At 47.0% G+C, this 24,372-nt stretch overlaps 1 protein-coding gene across 1 annotated transcript in view; it reads left to right on the plus strand.

Moving 5' to 3' along the window:
• LOC137531888 (putative N-acetylated-alpha-linked acidic dipeptidase) overlaps positions 1-24,372 on the plus strand; it is a 217,217-nt gene that overhangs the window by 104,349 nt on the left and 88,496 nt on the right. The window contains exon 9 of the mRNA XM_068251892.1: positions 16,986-17,105. Coding sequence (XP_068107993.1) covers positions 16,986-17,105 — 120 coding nt within the window. The remainder of the gene's footprint in view (positions 1-16,985; positions 17,106-24,372) is intronic.

A 24,372-nucleotide genomic window follows, 5' to 3' on the forward strand; every position in this document is an offset into this window, starting at 1 on the left:
CCACCAACCTAGTATATGTTGGCACAACCCTCCACATGCTAACTGAACAAGAGAAGAATCTTCCAATGTAAAACACAATCTTCTCTAAGAAACCTACCTCGACCCCTTTTATATCCTATAACAGTTCAAACGTCTACTATGACAATACCCTAACTAGTTGAAAGGCATACAAACTCAAGGAAAAATCCACCCTCCTAAGGGAAACCTCCCACCCCACCAGTATGCTATAGATGTGGTCTAAATTTCACTTCTGACTTGGACCCACACAATGCCTTCTACTTCCCTTGACAAACATACCAAGAAGAGTACCACTTCTGGCTGCAGATATATTGTAATTGATTTGTGTGACAAATGAAAGGTGCAGTAGAGATCAAAGTCTCTGCTTCTGTTAAGACCCCATAAATAGCATAGATGCATTGTCCCTACCCTGCTGAATTGTCAGCTAAAGCCCCCCTCCCTGGGAACCATTTCATCCCACTAACCTAGTATATGTTGGCACAACCCACCCCATGCTAACTGAACAAGAGAAGAATCTTCCAAAAAAAAAACCCCAATCTTCTCTAAGGAACCTACCCCCCCACCCCTAATATTGCCTATAATAGTTGAAAGATCTACAATCACAATACCCTAACTAGTTGAATGGTGTACTAACTCAAGGAAACCACACACTCTTGCCGTGTTAGTCCCCGAATGGGCCTCTTACCATTGTGGTCCCTCGATGCTCCTCTTAGTATTGTAGTCCTCCGATGGGCCTCTTGCCATTGTGGTCTCTGTTGGGCCTCTTGCCGTGTCAGTCCTCTGATGGGCCTCTTGCCATTGTAGTCCCCAAATGTGCCTCTTTGCAGTTGTAGTCCCCCGATGATCATCTTTTCATTGTAGTCTACCGATGAGCCTCTTGCCGTTGTAGTCTCCCGATAAGCCTCTTGCCGTTGTAGTCTCCCGATAAGCCTTTTGCCGTTGTAGTCCCTCGATGGGCCTCTTGCCATTGTAGTCCCTCAATGGTCATCTTGCCGTTGTAGTCCCCCGATGGTCATCTTGCCGTTGTAGTCTCCTGATAAGCCTCCTGCCGTTATATTTCTTCGATGGGTCTCTTGCCGTTTTAGTCCCTCGATGGTCATCTTGCCGTTGTAGTCTCCCGATGGTTATCTTGCCGTTGTAGTCCCCCTATGGTCATCTTGCCATTGTAGTCCCTCTATGGGCCTCTTGCCGTTGTAGTCCCTCGATGGTCATCTTGCCGTTGTAGTCCCCCGATGGTCATCTTGCCGTTGTAGTCCGCCGATGGTCATCTTGCCGTTGTAGTCCCCCGATGGTCATCTTGCCATTGTAGTCCCTTGATGGGCCTCTTGCCATTGTAGTCCCTCGATGGTCATCTTGCCGTTGTAGTCCCTCGATGGGCCTCTTGCCATTGTAGTCTCCCGATAAACCTCTTGCAGTTGTAGACCCTCGATGGTCATCTTCCCGTTGTAGTCCCCCGATGGTCATCTTGCCGTTGTAGTCCCCCAATGGTCATCTTGACATTGTAGTCCCTTGATGGGCCTCTTGCCGTTGTCATCCTTCGATGGTCATCTTGCCGTTGTAGTCCCCCGATGGTCATCTTGCCGTTGTAGTCTCCCGATAAGCCTCTTGTTGTTGTAGTCCCTCAATGGCCTTGCCTTGTAGTCCCTCGATGGTAATCTTGCCGTTTTAGTCCCCCGATGGTCATCTTGCCGTTGTAGTCCCAGATGGTCATCTTGCCATTTTAGTCCCTCTATGTGCCTCTTGCCGTTGTAGTCCCTCGATGGTCATCTTGCCATTGTAGTCCCCCGATGGTCATCTTGCCGTTGTAGTCCCCCGATGGTCATCTTGCCGTTGTAAACCCCCAATGGTCTCCTTGCTGTTGTAGTCCCCCGATCGGCCTTTTGCCGTTGTAGTTCCCCGATGGGCCTCTTGCTGTTGTAGTCACTCGATGGGCCAGAAAACCTGCTGAATTGTCAGCTAAACCCTCCCCTCTTCCTGGGAACTAGTTCATCCCACCAACCTAGTATATGTTGGCACAACCACCCATGCTAACTGAACAAGAGAAAAATCTTCCAATGTAAAACACAATCTTCTCTAAGGAACCTACCTCCACCCCTTTTATATCCTTTAACAATTGAAACGTCCTATATGACAATACCCTAACTAGTTGAAAGGCATACAAACTCAAGGAAAAATCCGTCCTGTTTAGGGAAACTTCCCATCCCACCAGTATGCTATAGATGTGGTCTCAATTTCACTTCTGACTTGGACCCACACAATGCCTTCTACTTCCCCTGACAAACATACCAAGAAGAGTACCACTTCTGGCTGCAGATATATTGTAATTGATTTGTGTGACAAATGAAAGGTGCAGTAGAAATCAAAGTCTCTGCTTCTGTTAAGAACCCATAAATAGCATAGATGCATGGTCCCTACCCTGCTGAATTGTCAGCTAAAGCCCCCCTCCCTGGGAACCATTTCATCCCACTAACCTAGTATATGTTGTCACAACCCACCCCATGCTAGCTGAACAAGAGAAGAATCTTCCAATAAAAAAAACCCAATCTTCTCTAAGGAACCTACCCTCCACCCCTTTTATTGCCTATAATAGTTGAAAGATCTACCATCACAATACCCTAACTAGTTGAATGGAGTACAAACTCGAGGAAACCACACACTCTTACCGTTTTAGTCCCCTAATTGGCCTCTTACCATTGTGGTCCTTCGACGGTCCTCTTGCCATTGTAGTCCTCCGATGGGCCTCTTGCCATTGTAGTCTCTGTTGGGCCTCTTGCCGTGTCAGTCCTCTGATAGGCCTCTTGCCATTGTAATCCCCACATGGACCTCTTTGCAGTTGTAGTCCCCCAATGATCATCTTTTCATTGTAGTCCCCCGATGGGCCTCTTGCCATTTCAGTCTCCGATAAGCCTCTTGCCGTTGTAGTCCTTCAATGGGCCTCTTGCCATTGTAATCTCCCGATAAACCTCTTCCCGTTGTAGTCCCCCGATGGTCATCTTACCATTGTAGTCCCCCGATGACATCTTGCCATTGTAGCCTCCTGATAATCCTTTTGCAGTTGGAGTCCCTCGATGGTCATCTTGCCGTTTTAGTCCCCAGATGGTCATCTTGCCATTGTAGTCTCCCGATAAGCCTCTTGCCGTTGTAGTCCCTCGATGGACATCTTGCCGTTGTAGTCCGCCGATGGTCATCTTACTGTTGTAGTCCCCGGTGGTCATCTTGCCATTGTAGTCCCTCGATGGACCTCTTGCCGTTGTAATCTCCTGAGAAGCCTCTTGCCGTTGTAGTCCCTCGATGGTCATCTTGCCGTTGCAGTCCCTCGGTGGTCATATTGCTGTTGTAGTCCCCCAATGGTCATCTCTCCGTTATAGTCCCCCGATGGGCCTCTTGCCGTTGTAGTCTCCCGATAAGCCTCTTGCCGGTGTAGTCCCTCGATGGGCCTCCTGCCATTGTAGCCTCCCGATAAGCCTCTTGCCGTTGTAGTCCCTCGATGGCTATCTTGCCATTGTAATCCCCCGATGGTCATCTTGCCATTGCAGTCCCCCGATGATCATCTTGCTGTGTTAGTCCCCCGGATGGGCCTCTTGAAATTTTAATCCCCCGATGGGCCTCCTTGCAGTTGTAGTTTCCCGATGATCATCTTTTTGTTGTAGTCCCCCGATGGTCCTACACAACGCCTTCTACTTCCCCTGACAAACATACCAAGAAGAGTGCCACTTCTGGCTGCAGATATATTGTAATTGATTTGTGTGACAAATGAAAGGTGCAGTAGAGATCAAAGTCTCTGCTTCTGTTAAGACCCCATAAATAGCATAGATGCATGGTCCCTACCCTGCTGAATTGTCAGCTAAAACCCCCCTCTCCGGGAACCATTTCATCCCACTAACCTAGTATATGTTGGCACAACCCACCCCATGCTAACTGGCTAACTGAACAAGAGAAGAATCTTCCAATAAAAAAATCCTATCTTCTCTAAGGAACCTACCCCCCACCACTTTTATTGCCTATAATAGTTGAAAGATCTACAATCACAATACCTTAACTAGTTGAATGGAGTACAAACTCGAGGAAACCACACACTCTTGCCGTGTTAGTCCCCAAATGGGCCTCTTGCCATTGTAGTCCCTCGATGGTCCTCTTGCCATTGTAGTCCTCCGATGGGCCTCTTGCCATTGTAATCTCTGTTGGGCCTCTTGCCGTGTCAGTTCTCTGATGAGCCTCTTGCCGTTGTAGTCCCCACATGGGTCTCTTTGCTTTGTAGTCCCTCGATGGGTCTCTTGCCATGTTAGTCCCCCGATGGGCCTCTTGCCGTGTTAGTCCCCCAAAGGGTCTCTTGCCATGCTAGTCCCCCGACGGGTCTCTTGCCGTGTTAGTCTCCTCATGGGCCTCTTGCCGTGTTAGTCCCCCGATCGGCCTCTTGCCATGTTAGTCCCCCGATGGGCCTGTTGCCATGTTAGTACCCAGATGAGCCTCTTGACGTTGTACCCCTGTTGTGCCTCTTGCTGTTGTTGTCCCTGATGATCATCTTGGCATTGTGGATTCCCCAATGGTCATCATACCGTTGTAGCCTCCCGGATGGGTCTCTTACAGTGTTAGTCCCCCAATGGGCCACTTGTCATGTTAATCCTCTGATGGGCCTCTTGCTGTGGTAGTTCTCTGACGAGCCTCTTGCCGTGGAAGTCCTCCGATGGGCCTCTTGCCGTGGTAGTCCTCTGACGGGCCTCTTGCCGTGTTAATCCCTTGATGGGCCGCTTGCCGTTGTAGTCCACCGATGGGTTTCTTGCCGTACTAGTCCTTATTGGGTTTTTTACCATGTCAGTCCTCTGATGGGCCTCTTGCCATTGTAGCCCCTCGATGGGCCTCTTGCATTGTAGTCCCTCGATGGTCCTGTTGCCATTGTAGTCCTTCGATGGGCCTCTTGCCATGATAGTCCCTCTATGGCCCTCTATGGGTCTTTTGCCGTTTAGTCCCCTGATGGATCTCTTGCCGTTGTAGTCCCCCGATGGGCCTCTTACTGTGTTACTCCCCTGATGGGCCTATCTCTGTGTTAGTCCACCTAAGGACCTCTTGCCATGTTATTCCCCTGATGGATCTCTTGCCATATAGTCCCCCGATGGATCTCTTGCTGTTGTTAGTCCCCCAAAGGGCTTCTTGCTGTGCTAGTCCCCCGATGGATCTCTTGCCATTGTAGTCCCCTGATAGGCCTCTTGCCGTGTTAGTTCTACGATGGGCCTCTTGCCCTGTTAGTCCCCTGTTGGACCTCTTGCAGTGTTAGTCCCCCAATTGGCCTCTTGCCGTGGTAGTCCCCCCGATGGGCCTCTTGCCGTGTTAGTCCCCGATGGGTCCCTTGCCGTTGTAGTCAGGGGCTTACTGCACATGTGCGGCTCTGGCCGCATGCTTCCCCTATTGCACTCCCATAACTGGGAGAGTTCAGCATGTGTAGAGTACTACTGCACAGGAACAGAACACTTCCAGCACAGCAGCGAGATAGGGGAATGCACTTGACCGCACTGCGCCAACTTGCTGATTTACCGGGCCGGATTGCGGAGGCTGCAGGCAGCAAAGGAACACAACAAGGGAGCGATCAGGCCGAAGGGAGGTGGAGGAAGCCCCAGGTACATACAAAACTTTTTTTCCTTCATCTCAGGAACACTTTAAGTTATTTCAAATTGCAGTGAACTCATTCCGCAGCAACTAGTAACCGAAAAGTTGGTTAAATTGTAAAGTAAAGTTTTTACAAACAAAAGAAGGGAAGTAAAGAAAACAATCAAGCATCCTGGTATTTCAAGAATAGTGTACAAAAAGTATGAAACTTTCATCTAAATGAATAAATTATTTGTTCTTTAAAAGACAATTCACAGTTTTATATTAGGTCCTCTTTTCTCAATTCAAGTAGGCCTTAAGTGCCAATCTAAGATTCAAACCAACATTTGATAATTATCACAAAGCCCGACCAATTAGTGACAGACTAAAGGCTCGTAGAAACAACCAACCAATTCGGCCGATTGTCATCTGAATTTGGTCTGTTGGACAACAATCAAGCATGTGTACACATGGCAAACAACTTGACAAGCGACTGATAACAAGCGGTTTGCCCGATTTAACCAGCCGATCAACTCACATGACTGTTGGGCAGGTACCGCGCAGTTGGCCACATAAAGTGCTTTAAGCGACGTGGACTTGTTTTGAATGAGGCCATGTCATGCATTCTGTCATTTTGCTTGCCCGTGCAGTGCGTAAATGAGTTGGTCGTTTAGTTGGTTTGCGTGCAGAAAATACCAGTTGTGTAAATGGTTTGTCGCGGAGTCAGACAAGTCGTGCAACTGGTTGTGCACTTAATTGGATGTGTGTATGAGCCTTAAAGAGACTCTGAAGCGAAATAAATTTGCTACATTTACCTTATAATTCGCTTCAGAAGTTTCATCTGCGCTAAACTGCCGCATTCCCCTTGAAAAACGAGGGCTGCAGACCCCCAAAATCCCCAGGGGGACTAAGGCCGGCGCTTCCTGGAAGGGGCAAAGCTCTCTGCTGTAGCTCTGCCTCTCCTGCTGTCAATCGCCGCACATTGCCGCCTCTCCCCGCCCCTCTCACTCGTCCTTCACAGAGAGGGGCGGGCCCCGCTGATCACCACCTCTCACCGCTCCTCTCAGTCCTCTTTCCCTGAGAGAGGCGGCAATTAGCTGAGGATTGACGCTAATGGAGGCAGAGCTACAGCGCTAAGCTCTGCCTCCCTGGGCAGCAAAATCCACAACTTTGAAAGTTGTGGAGTTTTGCCCCAGAATTTGGGGGGGGGGGGGGGGGGGTATAAAACCCTAGTTCCGCGGTGGGAATGCAGCGTTTTAGCACTGGCCATATTTCTTAACCTAAATAACAGGTAGTACCACGTTTTTAAATTGGGTTCAGACTCTCTGTAAGAAACAATTACATGTAGGTATACAAGTGCCTCATCCTCAAGATCACAGGTGCCGAACCTCAGGCCTGGAGGGCCAGATCTATGCCAGTGTTTAGGATTGACTGAGAAAGAGAGGAATGTGTTCTACCTGATGGACCACACCTTTCCTGATTTAGTCCCATCAATTCATTTGAGCTGCGTCAAAAATGTGTGAGAACTTCGGCCCTCGAAGGACCGGTTTGATATCCCTGCTCTAGATCACCACCCCTGCTAAAGCCCCATACACACGCTCAACAGCGGTCTTTATGCTTTCACAACTTTTGTTGAGGCACAAGTTTAAACACCTAAAGAAAGGCTTTTGCTATTGATCAAAGAGCTGATAAAACTGATAAGAAGTCAATCCAACTGTTGGAGACCGTTGAGCGTGTGTATGCCTCAGAAATAGTAAAATTAAAGATACAGCTGTAGTAAGAATTTACACACAACAATCAACATTCACATTGTCGCAATAAAAATCAAAGGAAGGCACAAAATTCAATTTACAGCCTGAAATACACGTTAGAAAAAGTGCAGCCAAGATGATAATTCTGTCATCACAGCCAAGCATCTATTGCATGCACAGCTGGCAAATTCCATATTTCGATTATGCGATTCACAGCAGTAGCCAGCGTCACAAACAATTGTACTATTTGTTTTATTTTCGTGCTGCAGTATTTTGCTCACTCAAATGCCGCCGGTCTTTCCTACCTTTCCTTTTCAATTAACAGTACATGCTGCACTTTATAACTGAACAACATGTCTGTACAGTGCTTGTGCCCTGAAATTTTACCCTACCAATCAATGATCGTTAAGGGTGACATGGTTTAAGAGTGTTTAAGAGGTTTAATGGAAACCTAAAGTGAGAGGAGTACGAAGGCTGCCATTTTCATTCCATTATAAACAATGCCAGTTGCCTGGCTGCCATGCTGAGCTTTTGGCCAGGTTCACAGTTGTCCGTTGCATAGAGCACACGTTAGCATATGTGTGAACTGCAATGGAGACTAGATATAGAGGTTACTTCAAAGCCTGCATGCAGCTAGTTATTTACAATGCAGAGATGTGAACAGGCCCATAGATTTGTATGGGCAGTGAGTTGACAAGCAGAATTATTCTGTGATTGGGCTAAAATTTCCAATCGGAAATGGGGACATTTAAATTCTGCATAATCCGAATAAGCATCCCTATTCCTCACCTCGGTTTTTCTTAACATTTTACCCGAGCTGAAGTTCGGGTACAAAAGGGGATATTTACTTAAAGGGGAACTGAAGAGAGGTATATGGAGGCTGTCATGTTTATTTCCTTTTAAGCAATACCAGTTGCCTGACAGCCCTGCTGGTCCTCTGCCTCTAATGCTGGGTACACACGATGAGATTTCCCGTTCGATTCCCGGATCGATTCGATTAAATCAAACATGTTCGATTGGATTTCGATCTATTTTTTCATGATAGGTATGCAAAATCGACGGAAAAAACGATCGAAATCCAATCGAACATGTTTGCTTTAATCGAATCGATCCGGGAATCGAACGGGAAATCTCATCGTGTGTACCCAGCATAATACTATTAGCCATAGCCCCTGAACAAGCATTTAGCAGATCAGATGTTTCAGTGGTTCAGACTTTAAAGTCAGATCTGCCAAGACTAGCTGCATGCTTGTTTCTGGTTTTATTCCGATACTACTGCAGAGAAATAGACCAGCAGGGCTGCCAGGCAACTGGTATTGATTAAAAGGTAATAAACATGACAGCCTCCATATAGCTCTCTCTTTAGTTCCCCTTTAAAGAGTGGGAAACATCCTACTGAGGCTTCTCTCTGCGTTCTGCTTCCCTCCTCCCCTTGCCGAGCACGGATTCCAGAAGATTGCCAAAAAGGGATCGTCAGCAATCCTATCGGGCGCCGCGCTCCTACTCTGGCATCTGTGCGGCTGTGCAGTCGCCTCTGCATGGCTGCACTCATCACAGAATAGGAATGCGGCCTCAATATTTCTTTAACCTTCCTGGCGGTAAGCCGCGCAGGAGGTTTTCTCCGGCCCTGCTGGGCCGATTTTCTTAATTTTTTTTTTGCTGGGCGCAGCTAGCACTTTGCTAGCTGCGCCAGCACACTGATCGCCGCCGCCCCGCGCCCGATCACCGCTATACGTTGCGGCGCGCCCCCCCCCCCCCCCCCCCAGACCCCGTGCGCTGCCTGGCCAATCAGTGCCAGGCAGCGCCGAGGGGTGGATCGGGACTCCCAATGACGTCACGACGGCGCTGACATCATCCCGCCCCGTCGCCATGGCGACGGGGGAAGCCCTCCAGGAAATCCCGTTCTTTGAACGGGATTTCCTGATCGGAGATCGCCGAAGGCGATCGAAGAGGGCGGGGGGATGCCGCTGAGCAGCGGCTATCATGTAGCGAGCCCTGGGCTCGCTACATGATATAAGGAAAAAAAAAACAACCAAAAAAAAACTGCCGCGCTGCCTCCTGGCGGAATTTTTCATACCGCCAGGAGGGTTAAAGGGAATCTGTAAGAAAAAAAGAGCTCCTGGGGGGTACTTACCTCAGGAGGGGGAAGCTTCTGGTTCTGAATGAGGCTTACCCCGTCCTCTTCAGCCTCTGGGATCCAGCACTGGCAGCTCCTGAAAATTCCACTGATGGTAGCAGCTGCAGTGCGCAGCAATATTTACCATCTGCGCTCCCGCGCAGGCGAAGTAGTGGCTTTCCGATGTGGTGGAAATAGCCAAGCTGATGAGGTCTGCTCTACTGTGCATGTGCAAGTCACCTGCGTCTGCTGTTCAGGGGCTGCCAGACCTGGATTGCCGAGACTTAAGGTGGCCACACATGATACTATAAAATGATTTGATTTTAGGTCAGGATCGGACATGTTGGATTTAATTGAATCGTAAATAGAATCGTAATCGAATTGTACAAAGAATCGTATCGTGTAGATGGGGCTGAACAGATATTTAAAAAATTGTATGGTGTGTTGCCACCTTTAGAAGGATGGCGTAAGCCTCATTAAGATCCAGAGGCTTCCCCCTCCAAGGTAAGTCCCCTCCTGGGGAAGTTTTCTTTATTACAGGATAACTTAAAGCAATGCATCCCCACACCAGAAAATATTATTTTAGGTAGAAGTCCAGCCCCACAAAATTCAGCAGTGTGTTAAAAATGATGTATGAAGGATTTTGTGGTGGTGGGAACACTGGTGGCAGAAGATGCAATCACTGTTGTGCTGAAATTCAGTCTGCCATTACCTCTGCAAACTTGCCTTTTTCAGCATTTGTGGAACTACAAGTCTCAGCATGTCTTTGGTAACCAAAACTTCCTGAGACTATTATTTAGACAACTAACTAAATGTACTGAGACTGCCTCTTTAGCATTTGTGTCAGCAGAATCTCCACCCATTACTGTTCATTTTGAATCTCTCATAATGTGACTGGTTCAGCTGCCTGCTTGCTGAGGCTGCTGGGGTACAGATCCACATGGCTGTATACAATGTGCAGTAGGGGAAGCTTCAACCACTCACACAAACCTCTGCTCTTAGATTGAAGAAGCCACACCCTCTAAGACTGCCACTGGGGCAACAAGTAGCAGGGTTATTGGCCCTGCAGTGGCTATGTGAGCACTATGATTGGCCAGGTAGCCGGTGTTCCGGGCTTAATGCTGGCATGTGAGAAGTGACATGCAGCTGGGCTCATCCTTGCACCATGTAATGGGAGGAGGAGGGTCTGAGGAAATACATCAGTGGCTACCCTGCCCTGTGCCGTGCAAAGTGGTGGTATGGTAACATCTAACTAGCAATGAGGCACAGATATTCTGAGCTCACTCCTGGGCACATCACTGAATGACAATATAGGGGCACATTACTGTAACGATGCACGTGGTGCCTAGGTTTTCATAGACGGGTCATTCCACTGACGGCCAGTAGGTGGAGCGCCGGACACAAAGTTTGGATGGCTGACATGCACGGTGAGCTCTCATCGCTCCGTGAGATGCGGGTAGGCTGTACAGCGATGTCTGGTTATCTTGGGATAATCCAGAGACACGTCCAGCTCTTCCCCGGTAACGCGGCTAGTCCGTCCACGGAGGATGTTTTCCTGTTACCACAGCAACGCATGTGATGTGACGTAGCCCCGCAGCTGTGCGGGAGACGATGCACGTGGCTACAGCATCCCTTCCGCTGACAAAGTGCTTTAAAGGGGAACTGAAGAGAGAGGTATATGGAGGCTGTCATGTTTGTTTCCTTTTAATCAATACCAGTTGCCTGGCAGACCTGCTGGTCTATTTCTCTGCAGTAGTATCTGATTAAAAACAGAAACAAGCATGCAGCTAGTCTTGTCAGATCAGACTTATAAGTCTGAACCACTGAAACACCTGATCTGCTGCATGCTTGTTCAGGGGCTATGGCTAATAGTATTAGAGGCAGAGGATCAACAGGGCTGCCAGGCAACTGGTATTGTCTAAAAGGAAATAAACATGATAGCCTCCATATACCTCTCTCTTCAGTTCCCCTTTAAATTATTATTCAGATACAGTATATATTTGCCTGTTATTGTACATTTATCATTCTGTCCAGCTGTCTTTCACAACACGGTGTACTTTTTAGTGAGATCACTGATTCTGGTCCATCTGTGGACGTAGCACGTCAGACCTCAGATCCTAGATACCCAGAATGTCACCAATGGTTCTGTAAAGGGAGTGATCCGCTGGTTGTGTTTTGTTGTTGTTGTATTTTCTTTGTTTGGGCGAGGCTTTCTTTATTTCTAATATTTATTTCCCTCTCTCGCATAAAGAGCCCCACCCCCTACCCGCGGGAAGCCCCACCCCCACCTGGTTAACTCTAGAGTGGAGCACCAGTAGTGCATAGAAGGGCATCTTAGTGTGGTATTTGGGTGCTGCTATTACATTTGTAATTTGGGTGCTGGCAATGGATCCAAAATTAGGTGCAGAGGTTTAGAAATTAAGTAATTAGTAGATATTTTTTTATATATATTCCCCTTGATTACTTTGCACAGGGAGAGCCATTGCAGCTTCTCCCTGGGCCTAATCAAACATGATGTGAACATACCTATGCTTCACAGTGACCTCTCCCGTCCGTAGCACCCAGTACTCACATCTGCGTAGAGCAGGGGTCCCCAAACTTTTTCGATCAAGGGCCGGTTCAACATACTTCAGACTGCTGGGGGGCCGGAGTATAAATAAAATGTAGAAAACATTACAATGAGCCTAGGTAGTGTAAACTATTACCTGTTAACATGTGCAGCCCTTATGTCTCCCATTTAACCAAATCCGATACTATGCCCCCCAACACAGCATGTGCAGATAGTATGTCCTGCAACGCAGAGGAGAAGTCCCAGCAGCAGCCATTCATGTGGCACCCGAAGAACATCTTTGCTACAGACAGTGAAGCATACCCAGGTGACAACCTGCAGTTCGACTGGACCCATGTAGATGGGTGGAGCCAGCACTGCTATTCTATATGTGGGTCGCAGATATTTAAAGATGCAGTGGACCGCATCTATAAGTAATAGATTTTGAGAGTGGGGGGCCGGTGAAAAAGCATTAGTGGGCCGCATTCAGCCCGCGGGCCTTAGTTTGAGGACCACTGGCGTAGAGCCTCCACATGGCACCCACTATCTGCACTCACATGATAACCAGTGGCAGGGGTCGCAGGGGTGATTGCTACGGGCATACATACATATACATTTATATGTGTGACATTTCTATATTTTCTATTCAGCAATGGGACTTTGGATACTATCTGTAAGCGTATGTTTGTTTTAACCAATGCGGTTGCTGTATGGTTTTTATATTTAGTTTTTTTTTAAGTGGTTTCTGTTATAAGTTCGATAATACTGTACATTATTTTGGATTTCATGTAGTTTTCACTACATACTCATTCAGAGCTGGTTTCGGAAGTCATATCTGTACTCAGTGGTGCATGTGTAAGTTTACATATACCTTGTTTCCCCTATAATAAGACCTACCCTGAAAATAAGGCCTAGCTTATATTTCAAACATGCTTGAAATATAAGCCCTACCCCGATAATAAGTCCTAGCTGGGACGCTTTGTGTATGGGGAGGTGTGCGGTCTCTTACTGCAACTACCTTGTGGCTGCGTCCCCCTCCGTTCCAAGTAACTTCTCCAGTGTCAGCAGAGGCATCGAATTCAAGCTGTGAGGGTTCCCTTTGACCCTCACACTGACACTGTGCGCAGTACGTTTTTCCACCTCTGCGCTGGTGCTCCCCTCTTGTCATAATCATGTGCGCCCGGCTGATGCGTTACAGGTGCACATTGATTATGACGAGGGGATCGCCATCGCAGAGCAGACCAAGCGTGCTGCACCAGAGTCGCGGTCAAAGGACTCCCTCACAGCTTGAATACTATGTCGCCACTGATACTGGAGAAGTTACTTGGAATGGAGGCACAGCGGATGTGTGGTAAGAGACCACACACATCCCCATACACAAAGCGTTTACCCCTCTCTGGAGAGTAAACCCTCCCCAAAAAAGCCCTAGAACATATTTCTCTTTGCAAAAGAATATAAGACAGTGTCTTATATTCGGGGAAAGACAGTAGATGTAAGTATATGATGATGGTTCTCTTCACTGCACAGCCTTGTGCAGAAATGCTTATTGTGATATTTTCTCATGTATTGGTGGTCTGAAAGATACACCACTCTGTGACATATATGATGTTATGGATATCTGTTGTTGCTATTATTTGTCGGTATTCTTACAATCTTTTCAATAAAAAGAGTTAACAAGATATGAAACGGATCACAATGGATGCTAATGGATCCTAAACAAAGCAATCGGATTCATTCACATTAGGCCATTCATTACGGATCCATTCCGTCCAATATGGAAAACTGAAAGTTTAGGTCGTTTGCAATGATCAGGGTTGCCAACCTAATTTTTAAATTTTTCCAGACAAAATGCCCAAAAAAACCTGGACACCGAAAATAAATTTTGGACGGACAGGGGGCAAAGTCAGTAGCAAACTTTTAAAGGAATACTTAAGCCTGAAAAAAAAAAAACAGTTTAACTTACTGGAGCTTCTTGCAGCGCCCTTGCAGTCATCCCGACCCTTCAGTCACCAGCAGCGACCTACTTAAAGTTGGCCGGTCATGGCCAGTTGCAGCTGAGCCACACGTATCCTGATTGCTGCACATGTGGAGTAGCGATTTCCCCTGATCAACTTTGAGGGGGTCGCCGCTACTGACTGGAGGGTTGCGGAAGGACTGTGGGGGCACAGGGTGACTACAGAGGGCTGCAAGAAGCCCCAGGTAAGTTAAAATGCATTTTTTTTTACGGCTTAAGCTTTCCTTTAAGGAGAGTTGTGGGTGGGGCTAAACTGGACATTATTACAATTTGTTTTATTTCTTAGTATTTATATGGCACTGACATCACTGTAGCACTTTACAGAGTACATAGTCATGTCACTGACTGTCCTCAGATGAGCTCCCAATCTAATTCTACCATAGTCATAGTGTAATGTCCTACCATATTATTATTATAATTATTGTGTGTTTGTGTAGCTCTGACATTGTCTGCAGCACCTTACAGAGTACATAGTCATGTCACTGACTGTCCTCAGAGGAGCTCCCAATCTACTCCTACCATAGTCATAGTCTCATGTGTAACCTACCATATTATTATTAAACTGGACATTATTAAAATTTGTTTTATTTCTTAGTATTTATATGGCACTGACATCTTCTACACTTTACAGTGTACATAGTCATGTCAGTGACTGTCTTCAGAGGTGCTCACAACCTAATCCCTACCATATTCATAGTTTACAGTTATGTTTTACCATATTACTGATATGTATTTATATAGCACTGACATCTTCTGCAATGCTTTACAGAGTACATAGTCATGTCACTGACTGTCCTCAGAGGAGCTCACAACCTAAACCCAACCACAGTCATAGTCTAATATCCTACCATATTATTATGATTATTATGTATTTATATAGAACTGATATCTTTTTCAGCACTTTACTTTACCCTGTCTAATCCTACCATAGTCATAGTCTCTTGTCCTGCCATATTGTTATGTATTTATTAACCTGCCTAATCACAGTAATGAATTATCAGATATAAAACTGTTGAATGCAGAGAAGAGTAAAAAGTGCATGAATCAGCAGCCGTGAAATGAGCAAAAAAACTGCAACAGTGCAATGTACAATATTAAATAAAGTGCAAGTGCATAAGGAATTAATAGGTGCTGTCTGCAAAGCAGCACTCTGTATATGAAAGGAGAAGAGTGACTCGTCATAGCAGATATTAAATAAAAGATCAGAAGCAAGGTTAAACATAGTACAGAGCCATGTAAATAAGGTACTTATCAATAAAAAGATAAAGGTTGGTGAAAGCAGCAGTGTGGAGCCCCCGGTCAGCCTCTCCAATGTTTCACACGCTAGCGTTCTTTAAAGGCTGCTGGGGAACTCGGGCAGTAGGGTAGCAGCGCAGTAGTACAGCCCTGTTTTTAGGGACGGGCAGAGCGGGTGACTGCCCAGGGTGTAATGGCAGAGGGGCGCAGAATCAGGGGGAGCGCAGGCACATGCAGGGAGGAGATAAAAACTCACCCTCCGGGATCCATACACTGAGTCTATCTTCTTCCTCTTAGGCGTCATCACAGGGCGAGGACGAAGATAGACCCAGCATGTGGATACCGAAAGGTGAATTTTTAACTGCTCTCTGCATTTCCCTCGCCGACCGCTGAGTGGTGGTGGGAAGACCTCTCTAACTAAAATGTGTGTGGGGGATAGGGAGGGGGCTCCAGCTGACAGTACTGTGTGTGGGGGGTGGGAAGGGGGCGCTCTGGCTGCCTATATTGGGCGGGTATCTTTCGACACTCGCCCTGGGAGCAAATTCACCTAGAAACTGCCCTGCAGTAGTATGACGTGCTCAGGTCATAAAGCTAATAACAGAGGGCGTGTCAAGTATGTAGCGTGTCTCCGTCGTTGCAGACATAAGCAGCAGACGAGGGGAGGACCTGTGGCTTAAAGAACAAGTGACACCCATGCTAACCTAGAAATAAAAAACACATATATAAGTAGATAAATACTACTTCTACTTGCATAACAGTGGTATTGTGCTATCCACGTAATGATTCCTGTGAATTTTATAAAGGAAAAGCAGAAAATCCTATTCTAGGCAGTAGCCATCTTGCCAAGCTAATGCTGACATCATATCCTCCCTGACTCTTGTTTTCCCCCCCTCCCTTCTCTTGTTCATTGTGTATTCATTAGCTGCCCTCCTCCCAGAGTCTTCAGACACTCCCACTGAGGTGTATACTAGGAACTACACTGTCTTATCCTCCAATCACTGAGTCACCTCAGCCTTGCTTGTAAACACAAGTGAGCAGAGGTGTTTCAGATAAGAAAGCTAGGCAGGAAAATAAATGGAAGAGGAGGAATATATTATAGATAAAAAGAACTCCCAGCATGCAGTTCTTTGGCACTGTTTGGCACTAGGATCAGTGTTCATAAAGTATGTGATAACTCCAGCAGAAAAAGTTTTTTGCAAGTTTTGAATGCAGGATTAGCATCTTTATCACTTAATACACTCAGACCAGTTGCTGTTGAAATTTTATTTTTATGGAGACAATACCGCTTTAAAGGTGTCGTGGCCAACGCAAGCCTCATATAGGGAGATACTTACAGTCTGACACGTGCACTAGAGATTTGGAGCAACGGACTCCCTTTAATTGACGCGCATACAAAAAATATGGACTAGTATGGGCGGCCCAATATATCCTTGATTTTTATGTACTGTCCATCAAAAGACGGACGCTTGGCAACCCTGGTAGTAATTTCAGTTCGAATATGGTACTCAATTTGTCAGGTGACCAGGCAACAGCATCACTAAATCTATGTATCACACAATGGAGACTTTGAGAAGTTTTATTCCCCATTCAGTTTAAAAGCAACATTTCTAGCTTGGCCTAAATTTGACACTTAATGTAACTACACAGAGCACTAAAGAGTGTAGAGATATATTGCAAACTAACAGCTGACAGACTGCTTCTTTCCCTTATGTCTTATAACAGATCGCTATGTGGTTCTGGGAAATCACAGAGACGCCTGGGTTTTTGGAGCCATTGATCCTTCTAGTGGCACCTCTGTCATGATGGAGTTGAGCAGAGCAATGTCCCAGCTACTTAAAAAAGGTACAAAAGCAAATGGTTTACCGGGGGAACACCAACTTTTAAACAACTTCAGAAAGATGTTCCCATGACAACATTCAATTATCAAATGTATTTGAATTTGCATTTTTCTTATGAACACGGTTGCATGGGGCTTGACCTAGCTGCAGCACACACCTCCACCTACATTTTAACATTATCACTCTCCACACTAGGGCAAGTGGACAGGTTGGCAGGGGAAAGGGGTTTGGAAGTGACATTGCAGTAAGTATTGGAGCCAACCAGTAAATCCAGATCAAAAAGTTTTTGCATTTCAAATATGCGCCGATGACGTCTACAAAAACAAATACCAAAATATTTCCTATGTCTTTGTAACCGCTCACTAACAAACATTCCGCAGAGATCAGTTGAAGGACTAAAGATGTTGCCACCTCACCTGTGATCAATTTCAGAATGGAAATTGATGAAAGATTTTACAATGGACAAACACTACTAAATAAATCATAAATCAATATTATCAAAAAATAAGCAATTTTATCCATTTTGTTATTGTCAGTTTCTCGTTAAAGAACAATTTCAGCTCTCTGATCAAGCTAAAGTAACTGAAAGCACACAGTTGCCACTCTTGGCAACGCTGGCATTGCTGCCTCTTGTTACCCTATCTTTCACTGTATTTTCCAGTAGACGTTCTCACTCAGCAGCTTTACAATAACACCAGAAGGTGATTTTCTCATCTCACGTCCACCAGCTGGGATAAAGTGCCCAACGCTTTATGTTTGCTCCAGTATCTACAACATATGTATAGGGGAAGAACAGTGAGCCAAATGTGTAGGACTATTCCATTTCAAAACTGATACATTTACTAACTTAGACTATAAATACACTAACGAGTTTGCATAGAAACAATTACGCCAGCTGTATAGGAGTTAAAGAGAACCCGAGGTGTGTTATCTGCATACAGAGGCTGGATCTGCCTATACAGCCCAGCCTCTGTTGCTATCCCAAACCCCACTAAGGTCCCCCTGCACTCTGCAATCCCTCATAAACCACAGCCATGCTGTGAGGCTGTGTTTACATCTGTAGTGTCAGTCTCAGCTGCTCCCCCGCCTCCTGCATAGCTCCGGTCCCTGCCTCCCGTCCCTTCCCTCCAATCAGCAGGGAGGGAAGGGATGCAGGCGGGGACTGGAGTTCTGCAGGAGGCGGGGAGAGCAGCAGACTGACACTATAGAGATAAACACAGTCAGCTCTGACAAGCTGTTTTTCAGCAGCGTGGCTGTGATTTATGAGGGATTGCAGAGTGCAGGGGGACCTTAGGGGGGTTTGGGATAGCAACAGAGGCTGGGCTGTATAGGCAGATCCAGCCTCTGTATGCAGATAATATTCTTCAAACCCACCTCGGGTTCTCTTTAAAATGTCTTTACCAGTATAGACTGTATATTACTTAGCGGTTTGTTTTCAAGACTCATTTTCTTTGACATTATGATTATAACCAGAATGAGATATTTGGCCGCCAAGGCAGCAACCTGAAACTGGGCCTCCCCAAGTATATAACAAAATGTATCGGAACTCCCCAAGCTAAACATTGTGATGTATTTATTTCTTTAATATAAGCAAATAGGAATATCCATCAATTGCAAATATGGCTGTGCCACACCAAGAGAATAAGCATTTCTCATTTTCAGAGCTCTATCATTCCTGCCACACCTGTGTATTACAATTGGAATTATTCCAGTGACATTATTTTTTTAGAAGAATATCTGGGAAATGTTCAAGCACAACAACATTCTATAGAAATGTTTGTACAGTTTTCATAGATACTAAATAGGCTTAAAGTGGACCTGAATTCTTGCACATGACACAAGGAAAACAGAGAGAAATGCACCCTGTGTGTTTTTAGAGACAAGAGCCTGTCTAATTCCCCCTTATCTTTAAAGGAGTACTGTAATAAAATTACTTCAACTTACATGGGGCTTCCACCGGCCCCCGCAGACGTCCTGTGCCCGTGCCGTGACAAAACTATCCTCCGGTCCCCGCTGCAGCTCGCTTACAGCTGTTGTGACTTTAATGTCGCCAGAAACTGCGTCCTTGCTCCCGCTGATGTCTCCAGGAGCTAGGAGGCAGGCGTCCAGGGCTTGCGCAGTTGCTTGCAACATTAAAGGGAACCTAAACCGAGAAGGATATGGATTTTTTCTTTCAAAATACCAGTTGCCTGACTCTCCTGTTGATCCTGTGTCTCTAATACTATAAGCCAATGTCCTCAATTCAGTAAGATCATGCTGGAGATAATGAGGCAAGAGAAAACTTGCCACCACACAGTGAGAGAGTTATCTTATCACTTCATTCCTTAAAGAGAATCTGTACTCTAAAATTCTTACAATAAAAAGCATACCATTCTATTCATTATGTTCTTCTGGGCCCCTCTGTGCTGTTTCTGCCACTCTCTGCTGCAATCCTGGCTTGTAATTGCCATTTTTAGGCAGTGTTTACAAACAAAAGACATGGCTTCTAACTAGAGTGTGATAGGCTTGAGAATAGCTCAGTCTCTGACTCATATAGAGCTTGGAGAGGGTGTGTATAGCTTCTGCCAATGACAAGCAGTGCAGCACATTCCACACATTCCAGCCTCAGCCGACAGAGTCGACAGAAGAGAGAAGATTACATCCTATAACAGAGATAACACAGCCACTGTGCAACTAGAAAAGGCTGCAGTAACACAGACCACATTAGAACAGGTATAGGAACTTATAGGATAGAAGAAATAAGGCTGAACATTTTGTTACAGAGTCTCTTTAAAGAGAACCCAAGGTGGGATTTAATTATGTTAGTGGAGCAGTTGTGCACACTAACACCAGCCTCTGTTGCCCCATGGTGTGCCTCCAGGCCCCCCCTGCGCGCCGCTATACCCCCCGCAGTGCTAGCGACACACAGCGTGTCGCCAGCACAATGTTTACATATGCCTGTCTGTCAGCGCCGCTCCCCCGCCTCCTCCGTATCGGCACTACCCGCCCGCGCCACTTCCCTCCAATCAGCGGGAGGGAAGGGACGCGGGCGGGTAGCGGAGGAGGCGAGGGAGCGGCGCTAACAGACAGGCATAGGTAAACATTGTGCTGGCGACACGCTGTGTGTCGCTAGCACTGCGGGGGGTATAGTGGCGCGCAGGGGGGTCCTGGAGACACACCGTGGGGCAACAGAGGCTGGTGTTAGTGTGCACAACCAGCCTCTGTGCCCCACTAACATAATTAAATCCCAACTCGGGTTCTCTTTAAGTTACCTCCTCTGCAGTTAAGTTACCTCCTCTGTAGTTACTTACACACACACAGCTAATTAACCTCCTGGGCGTTACGGACGAGCTCAGCTCGTCCAGTAACACCGCAGGGCACTGCTCAGGCCCTGGTGGGGCGATTTGGACAATTTTTTTTTCAAACACGCAGCTAGCACTTTGCTAGCTGCATGTTTGTTCTGATCGCCGCCGATGCGCCACTACCCGCCGCGAAAGAGGGCCCCCCGCAGACCCCGTGTGCGGCCTAGCCAATCACCGCCAGGCTGCGCTGTGGGGTGGATCGTTAACTTAAAGACAGAAGAGTTAACTTTAGGTTTGCCTGAGGTAAAATGTTTCCTGAATACTACATGCCTCGTCACCATGGTGATAACTATAGAAACGTTATTAAAGACAGGAGATGAGCTTAGTGAATTGAGGCCATTATCTTATAAAGTATCTCTTTTGGGCCTGATGCACTAACTTTTGGTAAACTACTTATGCCAGGGGAGTAATGCGTGTTGTGCAATAAGTGCAGCTCATATTACCTGGGTAATGTGCGCATCGCGGTGGTAAGGGGCAATTCCTTACTTACGCAAGTAGCATACTATGCGTTACCATAGCAACTCGCACGTTGCTTATTGCATCCCACGCACTACTCACCTGGATTCAAGACCGGTATAAGACTGGTTTCACAGTAGGACGTTGCGTTTTAGGGGACGTTATGGTCGCATAACGTGCCCCTAACGCAAAGCCTGGTGCTCTCTGATGTGGACGTCAGAGTGAGCCGCGTTGTGCAGCTGGCGTCCGTGATGCGTACTCTTGGACGCATGCGGCATCACGTGGTCCCGCCCGGCCAATCGCCGCACAGAGCGGCCGCTCCAGGAAGTAAACACTGCACGTCACTGAGTGCAGTGAATATTAATTAGCCATGTGCCTGGCCGCTCTCCGCTCCTCCCCAACATTACTGAGCATGTGCAAGCAGTCTAACGCGGCTCTGACGCTTATAAAGTACTGCATGCAGTATGTTGTCTTATGGCGCAGCGTTACTAGGTAACGCAACGTGGGCACTGTGAACAGCCCATTGATTTTTCATTGCTGTGCGGTGGGGTGCGTTACAGGCTGCTCTAACGTGCGCCTGTAACGTCCCACTGTGAAACCAGCCTAACTGCTGTCCGCTGCCTGTACACAGCAAATTTACCTAAAGTAAGTGCATCAGACCATTTATTTCCTTATTTTATGATTTATTACTCCTTATTTGTCTTCATGCTAGGTACACACCATATTTCCAACATGTCTGATCTGAATTTCGATCGATTTTCCGATCGACTGTTACTATTTTTATTAATCGATTTTAAATTTTCATAGAACTGAACGAAAATAGATCTAAAAACGATTAAAAACACAATCAAAAAATCTATTGAAATTCAGATCGGACATGTTGGAAATAATTGATCTGGCAGGTAAATCTGCCAGAAAATTGTATGGTGTGTTCCCAGCATCACACAGGATTTATTTTCCTTTACCTGTCTTAATTCATAGTTTATTCCTCCTTATCTGTTTACCTTGTGAATCATCTCTTCTTTTCCTGTTTATCTCATGAATTATCTCTCCTTATTTGTTTTATATCATGAATTAACTCATGAATATCTCATGAATTACCGTATTTCGCGCCGTATAAGACGCTCCGGAATATAAGACGCACCCAAATTTAGAGGGCAAGAACCAGGAAAAAAATACTAAACCTAGTGCGTCCATGTTCCAGGAGCATCTTGTACATGTTGTGTGCTCCTGTGTACCTCATGTCTCTTCCTGTGTGCACCATCTGTCCTGCTGTATGCCCCATGTGTTTTTCTATGTGTCCAGTGTGCCCCTTCTCCCCATGAGTACCTGTCTGCCTGTCTCCCTCATGTGTACCCTGTCTGCCTGTCTCCCTCATGTGTACCCTGTCTGCCTGTCTCCCTCTGTGTCCTGTTTCCCCCATGTGTCCTGACTGCCCCATCTCCCCATATGTCCTCCTGTGTCTGTCTCCCCATGTGTCATGTCTCCCATATGTGTCCCTTCTCCCCATGTGCACCTTGTCTGCCTGTCTCCCACATGTGTCCTGACTGCCCCTTCTCCCCATATGTCCTCCTGTGTCTGTCTCCCCATGTGTCATGTCTCCCATATGTGTCCCTTCTCCCCATGTGCACCTTGTCTGCCTGTCTCCCACATGTGTCCTGACTGCCCCTTCTCCCCATGTGTCCTCCTGGGTCAGTCTCCCCATGTGTCCTCCTGTGTCAGTCTCCCCATGTGTCCTCCTGTGTCAGTCTCCCCATGTGTCCTCCTGTGTCAGTCTCCCCATGTGTCCTCCTGTGTCAGTCTGTGTCCTCTCCCCATGTGTCCTCCTGTGTCAGCCTGTGTCCCTCTCCCCATGTGTCCTCCTGTGTCAGTCTGTGTCCCTATCCCCATGTGTCCTCATGTGTCAGTCTGTGTCCTCCCCATGTGTCCTCCTGTGTCCCTCTCCCCATGTGTCCTCCTGTGTCAGTCTGTGTCCTCCCCATGTGTCCTCCTGTATCCCTCTCCCCATGTGTCCACCTGTGTCAGTCTGTGTCTATCTCCCCATGTGTCCTCCTGTGTCAGTCTGTGTCCTCCCCATGTGTCCCTCTCCCCATCAGACCTGTTTCCCCCATGTGGCATGTGCCTGGCTCCCCTGCGTGCTTAAGGTGTCCCCCTCTAATTTCCTCCTGCCCCCTCCATGTGTGCATCTCCCCAGTCCCCTACACCGCCCCCCCCCCCCCGCGTGTCTCCGATATCTCTGAGGTAAAGCCTTCCTCCCTCCGGGTCTGCATCTGCAGCAGCTCACCTCATACATGCCGCCGCGAAGACTGCAGACACCCGGCTACTCCATGTGTTCCCTCTACTGCGCGGCTTGTACCGATGACGCAATCAGTACAAGTCGCGCAGTAGAGGAAATACATGGAGTAGCCGGGTGTCTGCAGTCATCGCGGCGGCATGTATGAGGTAAGCCGCTGCAGATGCAGACCCGGAGGGAGGAAGGCTTTACATCGGAGATATCGGAGACACGCGCGGGTGGCGGGGGGGACCGGGGAGATGCACACATGGAGGGGGCAGGAGGAAATTAGAGGGGGACACCTTAAGCATGCAGGGGAGCCAGGCACAGCGAGCGCACACACAGGCAGGGAATCCCCAATGGCGGCGGGTCGGCGGTTCATATCAGTCGGCGTTCGCAAGTTGGGGATTCCCTGCCTTTGCCGTATAAGACGTAGGGACTTTTTCTCCCTATTTTTGGGGGAGAAAAAGTGTGTCTTATACGGCGGAAAATACGGTATCTCTCCTTGCAGCTGAAGTGTAAAATAAAGTGTCTTATGCCTGGTACACACGATGCAAATTCCCATCAGATTCATGGTCGAATTGATACTTTCCAACAGGTTGGATCTGATTTCCGATCGTTTTTCTGATCGATTTTGTATTAAAGTGATCGGAAAATTAATCAGAAAAACGATCGGAAATCAGATTGGATATGTGCGCTGGTTGTGCATGGCAATATAACCGCTATTTTGTGCATCTGGCCCAAGGAGAAAGATTTCATGAGATGAACAGATAAGGGCTTACTTAGGGCCCATTCACACCTGAACGGGAATCACGCGATTCCAGCTCATGGCAAACCGCTAGTGGTTTTGTAAAAACCGCTACACATTGTAGCAAGTGGCAGTGTTCTCACTGCCGCGTTTGCAGTTAGCGATAACAGCAAACGCGCTGCATGCAGCGGTTTGCCGGCGATTTGCAATTGTGATTAGAGTGCAAAGCATGCTAATCGCGATCACTCCAAAACCGCCACAGTGTCCAGTGATTTTTCCGCGTTAATCACTCCCGCAAGTTTTGCGATTCTAGGTGTGAATGGGCCCTTACAGTATTTTTCACCATATTTATTTTAGTTATTTATTGTATTATGTATTTATTGTGTTGTAACCTCATTGTGCCAGCTTGCTTAGTTGATTTTTTTGTACACATAAAATACAGCCATGTTCCCAG

Source organism: Hyperolius riggenbachi, chromosome 9, assembly GCF_040937935.1.
Source record: "Hyperolius riggenbachi isolate aHypRig1 chromosome 9, aHypRig1.pri, whole genome shotgun sequence".
NCBI lineage: Eukaryota > Metazoa > Chordata > Amphibia > Anura > Hyperoliidae > Hyperolius > Hyperolius riggenbachi.